The 19,898-nt window shown below is 42.6% G+C and overlaps 1 protein-coding gene across 1 annotated transcript in view; it reads right to left on the bottom strand.

Annotated features, from left to right (window-relative positions):
* The window catches only part of tmem259 (transmembrane protein 259), an 85,687-nt gene extending 78,466 nt beyond the window's left edge, over window positions 1–7,221 (bottom strand). The window contains exon 1 of the mRNA XM_062451016.1: window positions 6,273–7,221. Coding sequence (XP_062307000.1) covers window positions 6,273–6,485 — 213 coding nt within the window. The 5' untranslated portion in view covers window positions 6,486–7,221. The remainder of the gene's footprint in view (window positions 1–6,272) is intronic.
* Between the last annotated feature and the right edge of the window lie 12,677 nt (window positions 7,222–19,898).

Below are 19,898 nucleotides of genomic sequence, written 5' to 3'. Positions count from 1 at the left end.
AAGAGCAGCAAAGATCAATATCGTGCCTTCTGTAAGCTCTGCCGCATTAATATAGACGTGAGTAGTAGGGGGAAAGGGGCTTTAGAGCGGCATGCCTGCGCTAGGCAACGGCACAAGGATAATTGCTAGTTCTGCCGGGCACTCTTCCTGAACATCATTTTTTGCTCCGAACACAACAACAGCGGATGATAAAACAACCGCTGCTGAGCTGACCAAATTATATATTTTAATTTTATTTAATTTCTTCATTTCTATGAAGTATTGGATTTGTATTAAAATTACAACTGTTGACTTACTAAAATGACTAATGTTATTCTCTTAATTTCATCCTAATGCCCCCCCTCCCTCCTTAAATGCATAAGCCTCTTGTTTATGAGTCAGTTCCATGGCCAAGTCACTTCCGTAACGTTTTGTAGAATTAGTTTATGACATTCAAACAGTGCCGATGCTACAACATCCAAAGTTTCTGTGCAAAGCTTATTTATACCAATGGTTAGTTTAATTAACAAATCTTGCCCCTTTGTTACTTTTAAAAACTTTAATGATGTGTTATGGGCGTGACGTTACGGACGCTACACAATGTTAATTTTCACAATACACTGTTCACAACACAATGTAGGCTAAATGTTCTCAAATGAAAAGGCAAAGCTGACAATCGTGTTTTTCGGCATAATGGCTATTATAACCCCTTTCACCGACGTGTTTCAGTGAAACGGACATTTCAGTGATGATTATAGGGTAAACCAAACATGATATAAACATATCTTCAACGATTGACATCTTCTCGAGTGACACTGAAATTTCGAGTGGCATAATTATCTTGCCGTAACTGTCTTTGCCATAACCTCGATCCCCGCTCTATGTTTATAGTATTTACTTCCTACTAGAGAGTAGGGGTGGAACGGTACATGTATTCGTACCGAACCGTACGGTACGGGCGTCACGGTTCGGTGCATGAAATTACACGGAGAATACACGGTATAAAAATAAATAAAACTCACATGCAAATTAATGTAATGCGGAACTACTGTTAGATACTCGTGTTCTTTCAGGACATCTAATCTGTAGCTCTGGGGCCACCGTGAGTCAGAGATAGGCTAGCTAGCAGCACTAAGGACGAGTATGGCAAGTGGTGGCGACCCACGAGAGATAGAGGACCCGCCGGCCGTTTTAACCCTTGTGTTATCTTCGGGTCATTCTGACCCATCAGTCATTGTGACCCACCGTCGTATTGCGACAGATTTACCGCATACAAAGACAAAGTGAAGCATTTTCTTTTAACCGTTGGGCTGTCTCAGACCCCCCACATTGCAAAGGTTAAAAGAAAATTATTTTAATTTGTTTTTGTATTGGGTAAAATTGGGTAAACACAACGATGGTTCGTTATGAACCTTTGGGTCATGTGACCCGAAGGCAGCACGAGGGTTAAGATAGCAAGTTTGGGAAAACTTCGGTTTCCCATTCAGTTACAGTAGTACAGACGAGAGAATGGTGGATAAGACGAGCACTGTGTGTCGGCGTGGTTCAGCAGTTGTTGGCAGTGACGTGCAGTCTGGGTAGGTAGGCACTGCCTACCCTGCCAAAATTCAAACATAAATATTTGTATTAAATCATTTTATTTAATAAACTTGTATTTGTATTTTTACTGTTTATTTTTGTGATTTATATATGCAATATGTGTGTTATTGCAATTGTTTAGACATTACGATGACGACTGTAGCAGTTACGCATAATCAAATACCAAAACATGTGTAGAATAAGCAGTGCTTTTACTGTCCGTTCACTGTGGATGACAAGCGAAAAACTCACTTGCGCACTTCGATCCTGTATTCGTCATGTACAGTAGGCTACCAGTCAAAAGTTTGGACACATTTTCCCATTTAAGTGCCTAGCCTCTTACTGACATCACCGCACGTCACTGGGGTATGTGACTGGAAATACATCTAACATGCTAACGCATAACGCATCTGGCGTGTGCTAAATGACTAAAAATATCCGACGCCATCACCCAGGTGTGCCAATCGTTGGAACGAGACAAAAAAAAATCTACTCCCTACAGTGCTTAACCAGCCATTAGATACACATACAAATAGGGCCAAATAAATTACTGAGGACCCTGGCCGGACAGTAACAGCTAGCCTGAAATTAGGATCTGAGACAATTCTATTCCTTTCTCAGATAACATGGGTCAAGGCAAATATTACATGACATTATGAGTTAAAGACCTACTTTTAGAACTTCCTAATTATTATGAATTATGGCTATTTAATAAAATTTGCCCTATGAATTATGGCTATTCAATAGAATTCATTTTCAGTAGGCATTATCCATGGGGTTCTTACCAGACCATACTGATACACAAAAAAATGCTAGGTTATTGCATTGTTTATATTGACTTTACTGTTTAATTTATAGGTAAAAGGTAAGTCCAATGCTTAGCGTCAAAAAATGACGAAAACTACAAAGGAAAAAAGAGGAAAAGAAAGAGGAAAGGGCCAGAAACCGATGCTAACCGATGAAGAGAAAGAAAGGCTGCGGGCTCTTGCAAAATACAGACAGAAAAAGGAGACTTCAAAAAGGAGACTTCAAAAAGGAAAAATCAAAGTTTAGCTCTACCAGGGTCTCCCGTGTGTGCATACAAAACAAAAAAGTCACTTGGGCGAGCAGTCAAACGAGTCCTTGATGCTCTTTCTCAAAGTCCAAACAAAGAAAGTTTTCCTGCATAAAATATGAGTACATACTCATATATTTTATGCAGGAAAACTTTAAAGATTTCATTCAGATTTCAAAGTGTTTCATTACTGTTGTCTCTAATGTATATTGGCCAATATTTCTTTTGTTTTTGCTAAGCGGGGGGGTAGCATCAAATACTACTGTTGGGGCCCTATTGTCCCCTTGTGGTGCCGGGCCTAATACACATACACACAACAATAAATCATGCTTTAATATAGGCTAAAGAAGCACATCATTCTATTGTTTGTATTTAAAAAAATATATAATAATCCGGGCCAGTAGATTGAGGAAAAAAAGTTCAAGTTGAACCCTGGACCCCTATACGCGCTACAAGATGGGAAAACCGTCTCCTGACAGTAAGCGTAAACTGGTGCTATCTTGGCGGTTCTATCAGAACTAGCTTGCTAGCATTGTGTTGCGAAGGTGGCTAGGTTTGATCCATCATGAGGCTCACTCACCCACTGAATTGCATAATAAAACAGACCAGACATGTAACAAACTTACAAATTGATGTCTTGACTGCACAGAATAAGAAAATAAGTCCCAAGTTTTGGCTCACTTGATTTCAATATTTTGTCCCTACCAAAGCTGATATCAAAGTTGATGCCACGATGAGCAACCAAATTTACCCACCAATAAGTCTCACCCTTCAAAATGTAGGATATGGCCTATTAATTCATTAGAATTAGGCACATGTTATGATAAGATTTGGTTTGTGCATGTGTAGGTTCATTTGGATCGAATGTAGGAACGAATTGTATGCATCTGGTGGTTGAATGTCATCGCGCTATCTATTGTTCGCCAAACATTCTACAACATTCTTTATCCTGGGAAAAAGAAATATTTTTTTTTTGAGGGGGAAGACGTTCATCTGGCATTTGGATAGCCGACAATCAACCTGTCGCACCAAGGTAAGATAAATATTCTTAATTATATAAATTCAATAAATAATAGAATAACCTGTCAACTGTTCGCTCGAAGTATCTGAAATTATTATGATAGGCGCAATGTTTTCTGTTTTCTTATCAAGGCTAGTCGCGTTTACACGTGGTTGTCTTATAGCTATAGCCTACATTTGACGATTGCACGTGATTTTCTCTCGCAGCCAAATGGACCGAAAAGATAACCGAAAATTGCGGGCTCCTTTGTACGATGAAGGAGGCCTACCTCACCATCCGCACCGCCTCCCTCACCACCGCCGTATCCCCCGCAATACTCTAAACACCGAGGTTGTGGGTGGAACCCTGAGTGGGCTATGGACCATAAATATGCATGGTGAGTCGAGTATTATTTATTTTATATAAAATGTTGAAATATAAAGTATAGACTAAGCTATATTACATTATTCCTAGGGATCTTTTGCAGACTGTGCAGGGTGCACCGTCAAAGGACATCACATGGCGCCTCTCAAAGGCCTTTCATAGAGGTCCCCTGCACTAACTACAGGCGTGATACCTTTGACTCACAATCACGTTTCATTGCAGCCCAATGAAGCCGAAGTAAGTGTTTCTGTGTTGTTCAGGAATAACAAACTAGGGTGATTTAATTATTAAATTTAAACTAACAGTGACAGCTTAATGAATCTTTGTTTATCAGGTCTGCCCATCAGTGAGGCATTTCAGACCATTTTGTGGAGCATGAGGCCATAATTGGCGGCTTTAAATGTCTTTACTGGCTGGTAAAGCATGAAATCGTGCACCATACAAATTACCCGACATTGCTGGATCTGGCAGACCTCCTTGGCTGTGAATATTTTGCCAAATTGAAGGTAAGAATTGTATTTCATTACAGTGTACACTTGCTGTCATGGATTTGTAATCAAAGGAACTATAATTTAACCCTTGTGCTGCCTTCGGGTCACATTACCCAAAGGTTCATAACGAACCATCGTTGTGTTTACCCAATTTTACCCAATACAAAAACAAATAAAAATAACTTTATTTTAACCTTTGCAATGTGGGGGGTCTGAGACAGCCCAACAGTTAAAAGAAAATGCTTCACTTTGTTTTTTTATGCGGTAAAGTTGTCGCAATACGACGGTGGGTCACAATGACTGATGGGTCAGAATGACCCGAAGATAACACAAGGGTTAAGAATATATTTTCCTAGATTGGTCAAAGGACCAACTACAGGTCCCAGAGGACTGTGGACGAAATTCTACAGATTCTGTGTGAAATGGTTGAGGAGCCCATTTTAAAGCCATTAGAACATCAAAGGCTTGGAAATTGATGAGTCCACAGACATCTCTGTGACAAAACAATTAGATATCCATGTCAGGTACAGTAGAGGTCACCTTCTTATTAATTTTTATATGGGTCATGATGACGTCCTGTATGTGTAACAAAACCAGGATTAGACTAATTGTTTTTCGTAAATATTTCAGGTATACAGACAAGGAAGGACAGCTGTTAAAAATAAAAAAAGTATTGCTTCAGGACCGAAGGCCAAGGCCAAAGATGGAGCAGCAGTGATGACCGGTAAAGTGAATGAATGAAGGAAAAGGACAGTTAAGTTCATGTCGAAAATTATGAATAGGAACCTTAATCGAAAACGTTTTATTTATTTTTGGAAAACAGAATGGCACAGCAAAATTGTTGACTGACACATGGCCAGGATTAGTGTCGGTGCACTGTGCTGCTCATCACCTGGCCCTGGCATGTCAAGATTCAGCAGAGGGAGTGCCATACCTGAAAACTTTCAGAAAGCACCTTCAAGACCTTCACCTTTATTTTCAGAATAGTGCAAACCGCACTAGTGCTCTAAAAGCAGCTGCCAGTGTTCTCCAAATAGCAGACCTAAAAGTCACACTAGGTGAAAACATTACATGCTACATCAAATTCCTTTAAGAAATATGGATTTGAATTAATTGCCCTATCCCCACCTGGAGGTTAAGGACAGTCAGTGACTAAAACCACCCACCTCCCCCCGGTGGCTAAAACCACCCCCACCCCCGGTCTGACATTGAACAACCCCCCCCACCCCCACCACAAATTGCGTTCTAATCTGTGGGAAACACTGGTGGTTATTTGAGTTACTGTTGCCTTTCTATCATCTCAAACCAGTCTGCCCATTCTCCTCTGACATCAACAAGTCATTTTCGTCCACACAACTGCCGCTCACTGGATATTTTCTCTTTTTTGGACCATTCTCTGTAAACCCTAGAGATGGTTGTGCATGAAAATCCAAGTAGATCAGCAGTTTCTGAAATACTCAGACCAGCCCGTCTGGCACCAACAACCATGCCACGTTCAAAATCCCCTTCCTCATTCTGATGCTCCGTTTGAACTTCAGCAAGTTGTCTTGACCACGTCTACATGCCTAAATGCATTGAGTTGTTGCCATGTGATTGGCTGATCAGCTACTTGTGTTGACAAACAATTGAAAAGGCGTACCTAATACAGTGGCCAGTGAGTGTGTGTATCTATCTACATAGATAGCTATAGATACATATATGTTGTGGCTCATAAGAGCATTATTTAAGGATTTTAATAACGTGTGAATTAAATTAATTAAGTTAATTATTCGTGATAATATCTTACCTTCAAAAGGACGAAAAACTCAAAGATTCTCCGGAAAGACGGTGGAAACAGCCGGGCGTAAGTCACTGCCATCTTGAAGAAGAGGGCGTGAAAAAGTCTGTCTCTTACATTGATCAGTGGGTTCTGGTTGATGTTAGGATTTCGCATCCTGTTCACCCCACCGTTGTTATTTAGTGGGATGTTATTGTTTACGTTAGCCTGGTTTTCCGACATTTTTTCGTTACTTTATGGAGGATGAAAGTAATGCTTATACAGTCAACTGTGGTCGCAGTTAGAACAAAACTAACTTTTCATAAAATTCCACGACAATGTTTGGTAGCTTGTGGCATAGGCTCAAAAACAATCCCAGATATATCACACCTTTGTTTGCTTCTTGTTTGTAAGTACAGTAACGGTGGTAACAAGGACGCCTTTTTTAGCTAGCTAGCCAATTGTTTGCAATGCTCCCAATCTATCTGAATACACATGCTAGCTATTTTAGCTTAGACTAATAGAGCTAGCTACTGTAGCTTCAATCCATCTTCAGCTGCAAAAACAAGCAAACGTTATGTTGCCAGCTAAAACTGTTGGGGCACAGTAACCTATGGATCAAAATTCAATAGAGCAAGATAGTCAACTATCCCTTGTTTAATAGTTAGATACCTAATATGCTGATTTTTTTTTACATTACAAGCTAGATCAACAACCAACTGGGCCGAATTTTAACGTGTTAATGACTAACCTGTACAAACGCTGGATAAGCCACCCGAAAGAAACTAAAGGACTACAGTACAGGACGACATCTAAGAACAAAGCGGTAACCCGACCTACATTAATCAGCCCACTCTATTAGCATGACGGTTAGCTAGCTAGTTTTGTAGAGCTATTGCTTATCATTAGTTCAACTTCTAGGTCTACTCCAGAACCCGTATGTTTTTGCCAATAGCTTCCTTTTAGTCGTGAAATGGCAGTACCGTGAAAGTGGCCTATTACATCGAACTTCCGGTTTAGTGAATTCGCCTTCAGAATAAGAGCATGCCTTTCTTAGTTTTTAAAGGTCCCATGACATGCTGTTTTTGGATGCTTTTATATAGGCCTTAGTGGCCCCCTAATACTGTATCTGAAGTCTCTTTCACAAAATTCAGCCTTGGTGCAGAATTACAGCCACTACGAGCATAGGCGAAAATCCCGGGGGGGGACACGACCCCCCCATTCTGGGAAAAATATGATTTGTCCCCCCCAATAAATCACTGTAAACATAAGGACATTTCAATAATGTTAATAATATACATTTAACATATTACAATGTAGGCTGTGTGTTACAGCAGTAATTTTGGTGTCCCCCTCAGGAATTGCTCTTGAGAAAATGTCATATAATTGTCCCCCCCAAAATTGATTTTCGCCACTGACTACGAGCAGTCCCACAATGAGCTTTCCTCAGGATGTGCCGTTTCTGTGTCTGTAGCTTTAAATGGTAATGGTTTGTAGCTGGACCAAGGACAGTTGGTATTGATCCAGACTTTAATAACGGTCAGCAAGGCAAGCTTTGTATTGGACCAAGTTGAGGAAACAGTCGTCGCTGAAATGTTTGGCGCAGACATACAAAAGTTAGGGAAGTTGTGTCAGCGAATTTCCAGAGAAAATAAAATGAAGACACTGAGTCTTCAGAGGCTCAGATGAAGAAACTAAAAAAAGACTTTGGTTTTCATTTGTACATCCAAACACTGAGCAACTTTTTTGTGCTTCGTTCGTAGGCAAGCCATGATGTCTCTCGAGGAAAAAAAGATATCGCACCCGCACGGTCGTAGCTCAGTTTCTCATGGGCGTGCCAGATTCTCTGTGCGGGCAATGCTTCTTTTATGACTTCATAAAAGTAGCATTTTCAAAACCGAGCATTTCAGCTTTCATTTTCTCAAAGGCGGATAAGAATACCTAGGGATTGGTTTACACCAATTAACATTTCTAGCCACTGGGGGACAAAAGGTAGGCTAGGGGAACTCATATTAATGTTAAATAACCTCCCAAAGTGACATTTTCATGTCATGGGACCTTTAATTTTTGTGATATACAGTACCAGTCAAAAGTTTGGACACATTTTCCCATTCAAAAAATGTGTCCAAACTTTTGACTGGTACTGTATATTTTAACTAGTGCACTGTGCCCGTGATGCAGTTAGTGATTAAGATGTCAGTGAAACACCCAAATACAGATGACTTGAACCAGAGACATAGAAAAAGAGTTGCGACACTCTTTGATCTCACCAACAAGCGATCACGTGGTTCATGTAGCTCTCTATAGTAAAATAATTTTTGGTATATTAACACAGAATATCAATTGATTACTGGTGTGTTTTAGCATGTGTCTGCTAATTTATTATTATTTACATTTTATTACATTACCTTATAGGCAGCAACACGGTCGGACTGGCCATCGGGAGATTTCCCGAACGGGTGGTCAAACGGGCGCGTGATAATGCAAAAAAATTGATATATACCGTATTTCTTCGAATAAACGCAGCAGCGTTTATTAAATAACGTTAATTTTTGATGCAGCGTTTATTCGAGGGCGCTGTTTATTCGTCTTATTATTAATTAGCAAGAGAGATTTGGTGAATTGTAGCTGCAGTGCAGCCATAGACAACTTCGTTGCTGGCATTGTGACAAATGAATCATGCAGCTAAAAACGCAGGTTTCATTTACTACCGCTGACCTCCTTGTCTATTCTTTTTTTGTCTACGAGTGCGGCAACTCCCTTTCTCATTGGCTATCAATTTGGTGTGCGTTGGTAGTACAACTGTCTCAAATACAAGTGTTCTACATTGTGTAGAAATCTAAGCAGCATGCCGAAACGTTCATACACGTTAGCTTTCAAACAGAAAGCTGTGCAGAAGTACATTTGTAATAAATACTGGGATTGAATTTAACCAATTAAATAACCGTTTTCAGATATTTTCTTTGGTGCAACGTTTATTCGAGGGCGGCGTTTATTAGAATAAATACGGTATATGTAGCCAGGTGGGAAAATTTATTTACTTATTAAACATCCTGTAAAGTAAATTCCATGTTTTGCTTCTAAGTACATTATATACGTGTGAAATGAGTTCCTGAAAGCATGTGCAAAGCGCTAAAACTTTGTCACACTGAAATGTGGAGTTAAACCGAAGAACAGTTTCTCTTCCGTTTTCAGATCAGGTTTTAATGGGAGGAGCCAAAAAATGCCCTCTCTACGTCATTTCGCCCCATCTACGTCAGATCACTGAATGGCTCCTCCTGCTGTACTGTTATTGTAGCTTACATCAGCTAGCTAGCTAGCTTCAGGATGTCTCCCACCACCCGCAACTGCATCTTCCCTGGATGCAAGAACTCAAGCTGCGCTGCAACGCCATTTAAGTTCCCTGTTGATAATGAAAGGAAAAATAGGTGGATAGATTTTGTGAAGAGCCACGCTCATGGAAAGCTTTGGATAAACTCCAACAGCCGCCTCTGCGCCACTGACCATTTCACGGCGGACAGTTTTAACATGGACCAGAGACAGACGGGGTTCACCAACACACGGCTTCTCTTGCAGCGCGGAGCCGTACCGAGCATCGCACCCCCCCGGCCGTTCATCCTCTGGTCGCACCTGGACCATCCACCGCCGCCAGCAGTTCATCACTCAGTTCTGTGTGCTTGTTATAATTATACTAGATAACTTTTCCAGAGGTATCTCTGCCATAATTAGTGAAAACCGCTAACTTGATATTAGGCACAACTTTATAGTACCGTATTTTACGGAAAATAAGGCGCGGCTTGTACTCCGATTTTACAGTTTTCTTGTGCGGCTTATATTTCGAAGCGGCTTATACTCCGGTTTTAGAACAAAAAAGTGGTTTCTCTCAAGATCTCTACTGACCGTGCAGCTAATTTTATGCTCAACACTTGAACGGGGGCTTATTACTTGAAAGATTAATTATTTACCGTTTTCTCAGTTACACTATCAGGGCTTGGAAATACAGTGACTTGCTAAAGTAGGCAAATGGCTAGTAGAACATAACATTTCATAATAATTTCAGTTAATCAAACAGCTGCAAACCCAGTGAAATGTTATAGGCTAGGCTAGCTAGCAAAATAACGCTAGCATCGCTAACAACATTACTAATTCAACTTTGGTAGTCTAACCGAGCTCTGTGTAAGTTCGTTTTTAGATTGTATATGATTGTGTGGACAAGAAGACACGGCCACGGTCTCTTTTCATAACTTGTATTTTACCACTGCTCTTCTTGACATCGCCATTCGAACAGCCCTCACTGATTTCACGTAATGCGTTCAGCATCAAGCCTACGGCAACTCCCGAGGGACAAAACACCCTTGTCCGTTGTCACATAGAAAGGTCTGCTACAGTCAAGCCCCCACTCCTCGGCCTGAGGCAACGGCCCCGGTGGATGTAGGTGGTATTGCATTTCTTGTTAGACTTCCGGCTCTTCCGGTCGTTTTTATTCAATTAACTCCAGTCAACATTTACAAAACTATCTCCCCCAATAATTTGTGTTCGATTCCAGAACCTGGCTCATACTACTAGCTTTTTTATAGAATATTTTTTCCAGATTTTAGCTGAGTTTGAAACCAATCCGAAATGGGTAAACTAGCACCCCATTTATTTGCTTATGTCAATAAAAGTTGCCTGCATATGTGCTCGCGAATACTAATAGGGCACGAGCTCAAAAGTTCACATCGCCGATAGGCGATTTACATGGAGCTGAATGAGCCATAGACTTATATTGAATGAGCACAGGGAGAAATTGCTTGAGTTGCCTGCCCTGTTGTAGCAAGTTTAGCAAATGGTTGTCACACATACATGAAATGTTGTTAATATAGTTTATTCTCATTATTTTAAAACAGATGAGATTTTTCGGATCTTATAAAACGTAAAAACTTTATGACATGATTGCAAATATTGAACTAGAGAGGGTACAATTTCTGGGGAAATTGTAGGGTGTGCTTGCTTGCGTCGGTTGCACAGGGGTCCGTTTTTGAATGACATTTTTACAACTGACATTTCTGTATATTTTATATAAAAATGCATACAATTATTTATAAAGATTACATAGATTTAAAAGCATTTTTTTTTGCTGCTCATTTACAACTGAAAATACGAGTGAAGTGTAGAATGAAATAGATGTCTTCTCATTTCCCCTGCAAGAGGCAGCCTCGTCGTTGAATCAAAACGAATAAATTTGGCAGACCGGTGTAAAAATTGACCTAATCTCTATGACTTAAACGTTCTTTTAAGTTTTTCCCTTCTCGTGATATTTTAAGGAATTTTGCCTACTCATATTGCATTCATGAATAAAGAACCCCCTTTGAAGATTATTGTACGACGTTGGAAGATGGAATCGCGATTCAAACAGTACCAACAGAAATAAGCTTGACATTTATTTAGTGGAAAATCGCTTTCATAAAAAGCTCACTGGTAGCGATCATTGTCAGTAACAACGCCAAGTGCGATAGCCCTGTGTGGAGAAGCTGCCCCGGTAAATTGTACTACTACGGTACAGTACTAGACTACTGCTGTGTTGGTCTTGGTAGCGATTGCGTAGGTTAAATTTGATTCAACGTTCCGTTGTACGGTTTAGGCTGAAATTAATTATTTTCATGAACAGATTGACAAAGTTTAGGCTGTGGCAATGAAGTTAAGGTTAGTAGTTAGATAGATTTTTGATTTAACCCTCGTGCTGCCTTCGGGTCACATGACCCAAAGGTTCATAACGAACCATCGTTGTGTTTACCCAATTTTACCCAATACAAAAACAAATACAAATAATTTTCTTTTAACCATTCCAATGTGGGGGGTCTGAGACAGCCCGACAGTTAAAAGAAAATGCTTCACTTTGTTTTTGTATGAGGTAAATTTGTCGCAATACGACGGTGGGTCACAATGACTGATGGGTCAGAATGACCCGAAGATAACACAAGGGTTAAGTAAGGGGAGTGCCGAACATGTTCTGTCGCCGTTTGACTTCCTACAGCTGTGTACTGTAGATGTTTTTGTAGTGTCTCGCGTAGGCTACAGCGTTTCAGTGAGCAACACTGGTTTGAAACCACAGGTAATGATAATTTCACCCACAAATCGTTTACTTGTAATGTAATGTCATAATAAATCCTACAACGAAAATTTATTTGTGAGGAATGTTTATTTTAACGATTGAAAACAGATGCATCATAGACCACTGTAGTATGTGTTGCCCGGGAAACAGAGGCTAATGTCATGATGCTAATACTTCAGTGACATAGTAGACTACTGTTTCCGAAAGTAGATGTACTTCCTTCATAAAATCAGCTTATATTGTACATTACACGTCACAATTGTGTGTCATATCACAAAGTAAAATTAGTAAATAGTTATCACCCTGGCCTCTTTGCTTGTGGCGTTTCTGCAGCTGCCTTGCAGTAAAGCAGTTAGCTTAGCTATCTCCCAGAAGTTAACGAGCCGCTAAACTAATGTTCTGATAGAGGTAGTCACGCGAGTTTTCATGACGTTAGTGACGTAAGTAGCGTCATTGACTGTGGCTAGCAAGTTAGCCACCGTTAGCTTAACTTTTCGCCACAAAAACTTAATTTCCACTTAAACCATGCAACGGAACGTAAATCCCAATAGAAGCAACTCAATCGCTACCAAGACGAAACTTTTGACACCTAGGTTGTCTATGTAGGCCAAATATTGACTGAGTTTTAGGGGGGCAAAAAGAATAATAAAAAGAATAATATATATGTGAGAGAACAAAGGTTGTGCCCTTGCCGAAGGCAAAGCACACCCAATTATGTTAAGCGTGAGCATAGATTGTTGACATGTCTATCTGGAGCAAAGACGAAGATTAATACTTTAACTGATAACAATATTGTTATGGTTATGCTACATTAGGTTGGGTATCTACACAACAATGGCATACAATAGTTTGTAATAATAATATTAACTAGAGAGGGTACAATTTCTGGGGAAATTGTAGGGTGTGCTTGCTTGCGTCGGTTGCACAGGGGTCTGTATATTTTATATAAAAATGCATAGGGCCTACTTATTATTTATAAAGATTACATAGATTTAAAAGCATCTTTTTTTTGCTGCTTATTTACAACTCAAAATACGAGTAAAGTGTAGAATGAAATATGATGTCTTCTCATTTCCCCTGCAAGAGGCAGCCTCATAGCTGAATCAAAACGAATACATTTGGCAGACCGGTGTAAAAATTGACCTAATCTCTATGACTTAAACGTCCTTTTAAGTTTTCCCTTCTCGTGATATTTTCAGGCATTTAGCCTACTCATATTGCATTCATTTATTAATAAAGAACCCCCTTTGAAGATTATTCTACGACGTTACCGGCAGAAGATAGACTCGCGATTCAAACAGTACCATCTGCTTACTGAAAATATGCCCCCAAAAACGTAAATAAGCTTGACATTTATTTAGTGGAAAATCGCTCATTCATAAAAAGCTCACTGGTAGCGATCATTGTCAGTAACAACGCAAAATGCGATATAGCCCTGTGTGGAGAAGCTGCCCCTGTAAATTCTACTACAGTACAGTACTAGACTACTGCTGTGTTCGTCTTGGTAGCGATTGCGTTGGTTGAATTCGATTTAACGTTCCGTTGTACGGTTTAGGCTGAAATGAATTATTTTCATGAACAGATTGACAAAGTTTAGGCTGTGGCAATGAAGTTCAGGTTAGTAGTCAGATAGTTTCACCTATTGAAAGACTTTTGGTTTAAGTAAGGGGAGTGCCGAACATGTTCTGTCGCCGTTTGACTTCCTACAGCTGTGTCGATGTTTTTGTAGTGTCTCGCGTAGGCTACAGCGTTGCAGTGAGCAACACTGGTTTGAAACCACAGGTAATGATAATTTCACCCACAAATCATTTACTTGTAATGTCATAATAAATCCTACAACGAAAATGTGTATGTGAGGAATGTTTATTTTAATGATTGAAAACAGATGCATCATAGACCACTGTAGTATGTGTTGCCCGGGTAACAGAGGCTAATGTCATGCTAATGCCTCAGTGAAATAGTAGACTACCGTTTCCGAAAGTAGATGTGGGCCTACTTCCTTAATAATATCAGCTAATATTGTACATTACATTTTACAATTGTGTTTCACATCACAAAGTAAAATAAGTAAATAGTTATCACCCTGGCCTCTTTGCTTGTGGCGTTTCTGCAGCTGCCTTGCAGTAAAGCTATAGTTAGCCTAGCTATCCCCCAAGTTAACAGATGTGAAACGAATGTTCTGCCAAAGGTAGTCATGCGTGTTTTCGTGACGTTAGTGACGTAGTGACGTTAGTAAGGTCAGTGACTGTGGCTAGCAAATTAGCCACCGTTAGCTTCACTTTTCGCCACAAAAACTTAACTTCAGCCTAAACCATGCAACGGAACGTAAATTCCAATAGAAGCAACGCAATTGCTACCAAGACGAACCTTTTGACACCGCCGTTGTGTATGTAGGCCAAATATTGACTGAGTTTTAGGGGGGCGAAAATAAACAATAATAAATATATATGTGAGAGAACAAAGGTTGTGCTCTCGCCGAAGGCTTGAGCACACCCAATAATAATAAAGCAATAGGCTACTCATCGTCATCATAACAGTAACAATATAACACAAGGCTATATATATATATATATATATATATACACACATACATGTATATACACATACTGTGTGTCTTTATTTATATTAATAGGCCACGCACTTTGCAAAAGAAAAAACGATGACGTCGTTCATTTTTCTGCTGTAATTTAACCAGATGATGATGCATTCATCATCCTGACTCCGCAACTACACTCACTCATCAATTTGGTCGCTAGTAGCAGGTATTCTGTCCTAACAAAAACCATGGTGATTTTTGCCGCTGTGTACGGTACAGCAATGGTCGGACCTTAAAACGGACTCGTGAGGCAAAAAGTTTCAAAAGGTAGTCTTTAAATGTTCTATGTTCTAGCAGAGTTAACAATCTGGCAGAGTCTGGATGGTGAGCAGGGTCTACATAGATAGTTGATTGCTGATCTGCCACAGGTGAGGATGGTTGTCTGTCCCGGGAGACTCCGCCCATGCACACACACGCACACACAGAAGAACGAGGAACCCAGGAGCACTTCTCCGGGCCGTATCCCTCCCAGTCGACTAGATATTGGTAGCCCCTGCCACGGCGGCGAACATCCAGAATGCGGTTCACTGTGAAAGCCGGGTAGTCATCAATGACACAGGCGAGAGGAGGGGGATCCGCCGGAGGGCTGAGAGGACTGGATGAAACCGGCTTGAGGAGGGAAACGTGAAAAGATGGGTGGACCTTCAGGGAGGCAGGTAACTTGAGGCGAACAACAGAAGGGTTTATGACCCTATCAAAAACAAAAGGGCCAACAAACTTAGGTGCCAGCTTCTTCGAGTCCACTTGAAGGGGAAGGTCACGTGACGACAGCCAAACCCTTTGTCCAGGCTGGTAAGCTGGGGACGGCCTGCGATGTCTGTCTGCCATTTGCTGGTTACGGGCTGCTGTGCGCTTGAGGGCGGCACGAGCAGCTCTCCACACTCGTCGACAGCGTCTCAAGTGCGCCTGGACTGATGGGACAGCCATGTCTCCTTCTTGTTCAGGGAAAAGGGGAGGTTGAAAACCCAAAGACACCATGAATGGTGACATACCTGTGGCAGAGGAAACCAGAGAGTTGTGGGCGTACTCAATCCAGGGTAAACAGGAGCTCCACGTAGAGGGGTTGCGGGCCGTGACGCAACGTAGAGCGGATCCCAGGTCTTGATTGGCTCGCTCTGTTTGACCATTGGATTGAGGGTGGTAACCAGATGAGAGGCTGACTGAGGTTCCCAGGGCTTGACAAAAAGCTTTCCAAACTTGAGAGATGAACTGAGGTCCTCTGTCTGACACAATGTCTGTGGGAATGCCATGGAGCCTGTACACATGAAGGACCAAGTGTTTGGCGGTTTCGCTGGATGTAGGTAATTTGGGAAGGGGAATGAAATGAACAGCTTTTGGAAAACGATCCACAACGGTTAGTATGGTTGTATTACCCTCTGATACCGGGAGCCCGGTCACAAAATCCACAGCAACATGGGACCACGGTCTCCTGGGGATAGGAAAAGGGTTGAGGAGGCCCGCTGGAGCTTGATGGTTGGACTTGCTACGGGCACAGATAGAACAGGCAGCAACAAAAGAACGAGTATCTTGGCTCATAGAGGGCCACCAGAATCTCTGCTTGAGGAAAACAAGGGTCCGGTGGGACCCAGGATGGCAGGTAAGTTTGGAACTATGCCCCCACTGCAGGACCTGAACTCGAACTGAGTCTGGGACAAACGATTAGGCGGACCACTACCTGGGTCCGGTTGGTTGAGTTGAGCCTGTAATGGAGGAAATTCAAGCGGCACTGTGTAGATCTGAGTAGTCAAGAGATGTGGGTTTATTACAATTTATTTTGCTTATACAGATCATGATTTAACAAAGTACTTTGTGATCAGTCATAACGAAGGAGGTGCTAGCCACAGGTCGTTCGCCAGAGTGATACAGAACAACCCCAAAACCCTGCCTTATATAAACTTTAGATCAAATGGTTCTTCTGAACTCTGTTGATTGGTCAGCACTGCTCAGTGACAGTGACTTCATATCAAGTTCCCACGGTTCTTTAATGTGGCCTGTCTCCCAAAACCAGTAGATAGTAAAACCACAGGAGTTCACCAGTCAAATGGTCAACTGTCCTTTGTGTGGGCCACTTCAAACAAGTCTACAGGAAGGGTCAGAGCAGTTTGATCAGTTAACAATACAATTGAATCCACATTGTCTCCAGACCAGCTGTCTCTTCCTCCCCAGGTGTCATAAACTGCAAATGGCATCTCTACCAAATGGAGTTGACTCTTAATCAACTTTAGACTTCCGTTAAAACACATTCCTCATATATGAAACACACACATTATAACTGTATTCCAAAATTTCCACGACAAGCCTCGCGGACCTCTCTCTCGATCTCCCAGTGTACTGCACCGACCAGGTAAGGTGATGGGGCATTCTTGGACAGGGCGTTTGACTCGTCCGGGTCGTCAACCACACAAGTGGCGGGCAGAATGGAACCAGGCTGGGACTCTGGGTCATCAGGCATGGATTGGCGTGACAAGGCGTCCGGCTTAACGTTCCGGGATCCAGGGCGATAGGTCAGGGTGAAGTTGAACCTTCCCAGAAACAGCACCCATCCAGCCTGTCGAGAGTTCAACCTCTTTGCTGATTTGAGGTAGGAGAGGTTCTTATGGTCTGTCCAGACGATGAACTGATGCTCTGCTCCTTCAAGCCAGTGTCTCCATTCCTGTAAGGCCAGTACCACCGCTAGAAGTTCACGATTGCCTATATCATAGTTTACCTCAGCGGGAGAGAGCCGCCGCGAGAAAAAGGCACACGGATGTAGCTTCTGATCCTCAAGTGAACGCTGGGACAAGACTGCTCCCACACCGGAGTCTGAAGCATCGGCCTCGACGACAAACTGCCTGGAAGGGTTAGGGTGAGAGAGCACAGGTGCAGAAGTAAACAGTCCCTTTAGGATGGAAAAAGCCTCTTTGGCCTCTCTGGACCACTTAAAGGGAAGGAGGGTGGAGGTGAGGCGAGTCAGTGGGGCAGCCCTTCGGCTGTAGTCTTTGATAAACCTCCTGTAAAAGTTGGCGAACCCAAGGAAACGCTGAAGCTGTCTTCGGGTTTCGGGCCTTGGCCATTCTGCCACAGCTTTTACCTTGTCGGGATCTGCCTTCACTTGCCCCTGCTCGATTACAAAACCCAGAAAGTGAACACAAACAGTATGAAAAACACACTTCTCGGCTTTGACAAAAAGCTTGTTCTCTAGGAGGCGCTGCAGTACTAACGTCACATGCCGTATGTGATCTTGAAGAGTCCTGGAAAAAATAAGTATGTCATCCAAGTAAACGAAAACAAACTTGTTCAGCATGTCCCGGAGAACGTCATTTACGAGGGCTTGGAACACAGCAGGCGCGTTTGTAAGGCCAAAAGGCATCACCAAGTACTCAAAATGTCCTAGTGGAGTATTGAATGCAGTCTTCCATTCATCGCCCTGTCTGATGCGCACCAGGTGGTACGCGTTCCTCAAATCCAGTTTTGTGAATATGGTGGCTTGAGGGAGAGGTTCAAAAGCTGAATCAATGAGGGGAAGAGGGTATTTGTTCTTCACAGTGATCTCGTTTAACCCTCGATAGTCTATGCAGGGCCGCAGTGTCCTGTCTTTCTTCTCCACAAAAAAAAATCCTGCCCCTACAGGTGAGGAGGAAGGACGAATCAACCCCGCTGCTAAGGAGTCCTTAATGTAACCTTCCATTGCCTCTCTCTCAGGACGGGAAATCTTGTACAGTCGGCTAGTAGGCAACGGGGCACCAGGAAACAGTTCTATGGCGCAATCATAAGGGCGGTGAGGAGGCAGGGACAGCGCCCTCTGCTTGTTGAACACCTCACCGAGACCATGGTATTCAGGGGGCACAGCAGATAGATCAGGAGGACTAGGTGGCGGGGTGTCTGCTTGTTTGCTGGAGATCACGGCCGACCGAAGACAGCTGGAGTGGCAGAACTCGCTCCAGCTGACAATCTTGTTGGCTGTCCAGTCAATGTGTGAGTTGTGTCTCTTTAACCAGGGAAACCCCAAAACCACTGGGGCATGTGGTGAAGAAATGACCAAGAACTTGGTGACCTCCCTGTGGTTTCCAGACACCACCAGAGTCAGCGGAACAGTGAGGTGAGTGATTCTGGCTAATCTCTCTCCATTCAGAGCATTGACATCCTGAGGGCGATCCAAGGGCTCCATAGGGATGTTAGCCCAAGAGGCGATGCTGGAGTCAATAAAGTTGTCATCTGCTCCTGAATCGACTAATGCGAGAAGAGGAATGGACTCACGTGACCATAGTAGGGTGCACTGGAGTTGGAGCCTTTGGGGGAGTGAAGACTGGAGAGAGAAAGTGTGGCTCACCAGAACCTCTCCGCTTACTGGTGAACCCTCTCTTTTGGCAGCAGGGGGCACGTGTTGGTGTAATGTCCGGCTTGTCCACAGTAAAGACACAGCCCGGACCTTTGCCGACGTTGGCGTTCGGCAGGTGTAAGACGAGCCCGACCAAGCTGCATAGGTTCCTCTCCGGCAGAGGGTCCAGGAGAACTGGAAGGCACAGGAGAAGGTGCAGCTGAAAGAGAGGGAAGGAACGGTGGGGAGTCGAGAACACGAGACGTAGGCTGTCGCATGGCTCTCTCCCTTCTCCTTTCTCTAAGCCTGTTGTCAAGGCGGGTGGCTAGGGAGATAAGATCCTCAAGTGAATCTGTCTCATCTCTGGCAGCTAGCTCGTCCTTCACGTTGTCAGATAGCCCCCGCATGAAAATGTCTTGCAAAGCGGTGTCATCCCAACCACTCTCAGCAGCTAAGATACGAAAGTCTATGGCATATTGTGCAACGGGAGACGAGCCTTGAGTGAGTGACAGTAGCCTCTTAGCTGCTTCCTTGCCCTTAAGAGGGTGGTCAAATATCTTCCACATTTCCAAAGTGAAAACAGCATAGGAGTCACACACAGGAGAGTTACTCTCCCAAACTGCTGTAGCCCATTGCGCTGCTCTGCCAGCGAGTAATCTTAACAAAAAGGCA

Source organism: Osmerus eperlanus, chromosome 24 (assembly GCF_963692335.1).
Source record: "Osmerus eperlanus chromosome 24, fOsmEpe2.1, whole genome shotgun sequence".
NCBI classification, from domain to species: domain Eukaryota; kingdom Metazoa; phylum Chordata; class Actinopteri; order Osmeriformes; family Osmeridae; genus Osmerus; species Osmerus eperlanus.
This window is presented reverse-complemented; position numbering and strand designations above follow the sequence as displayed.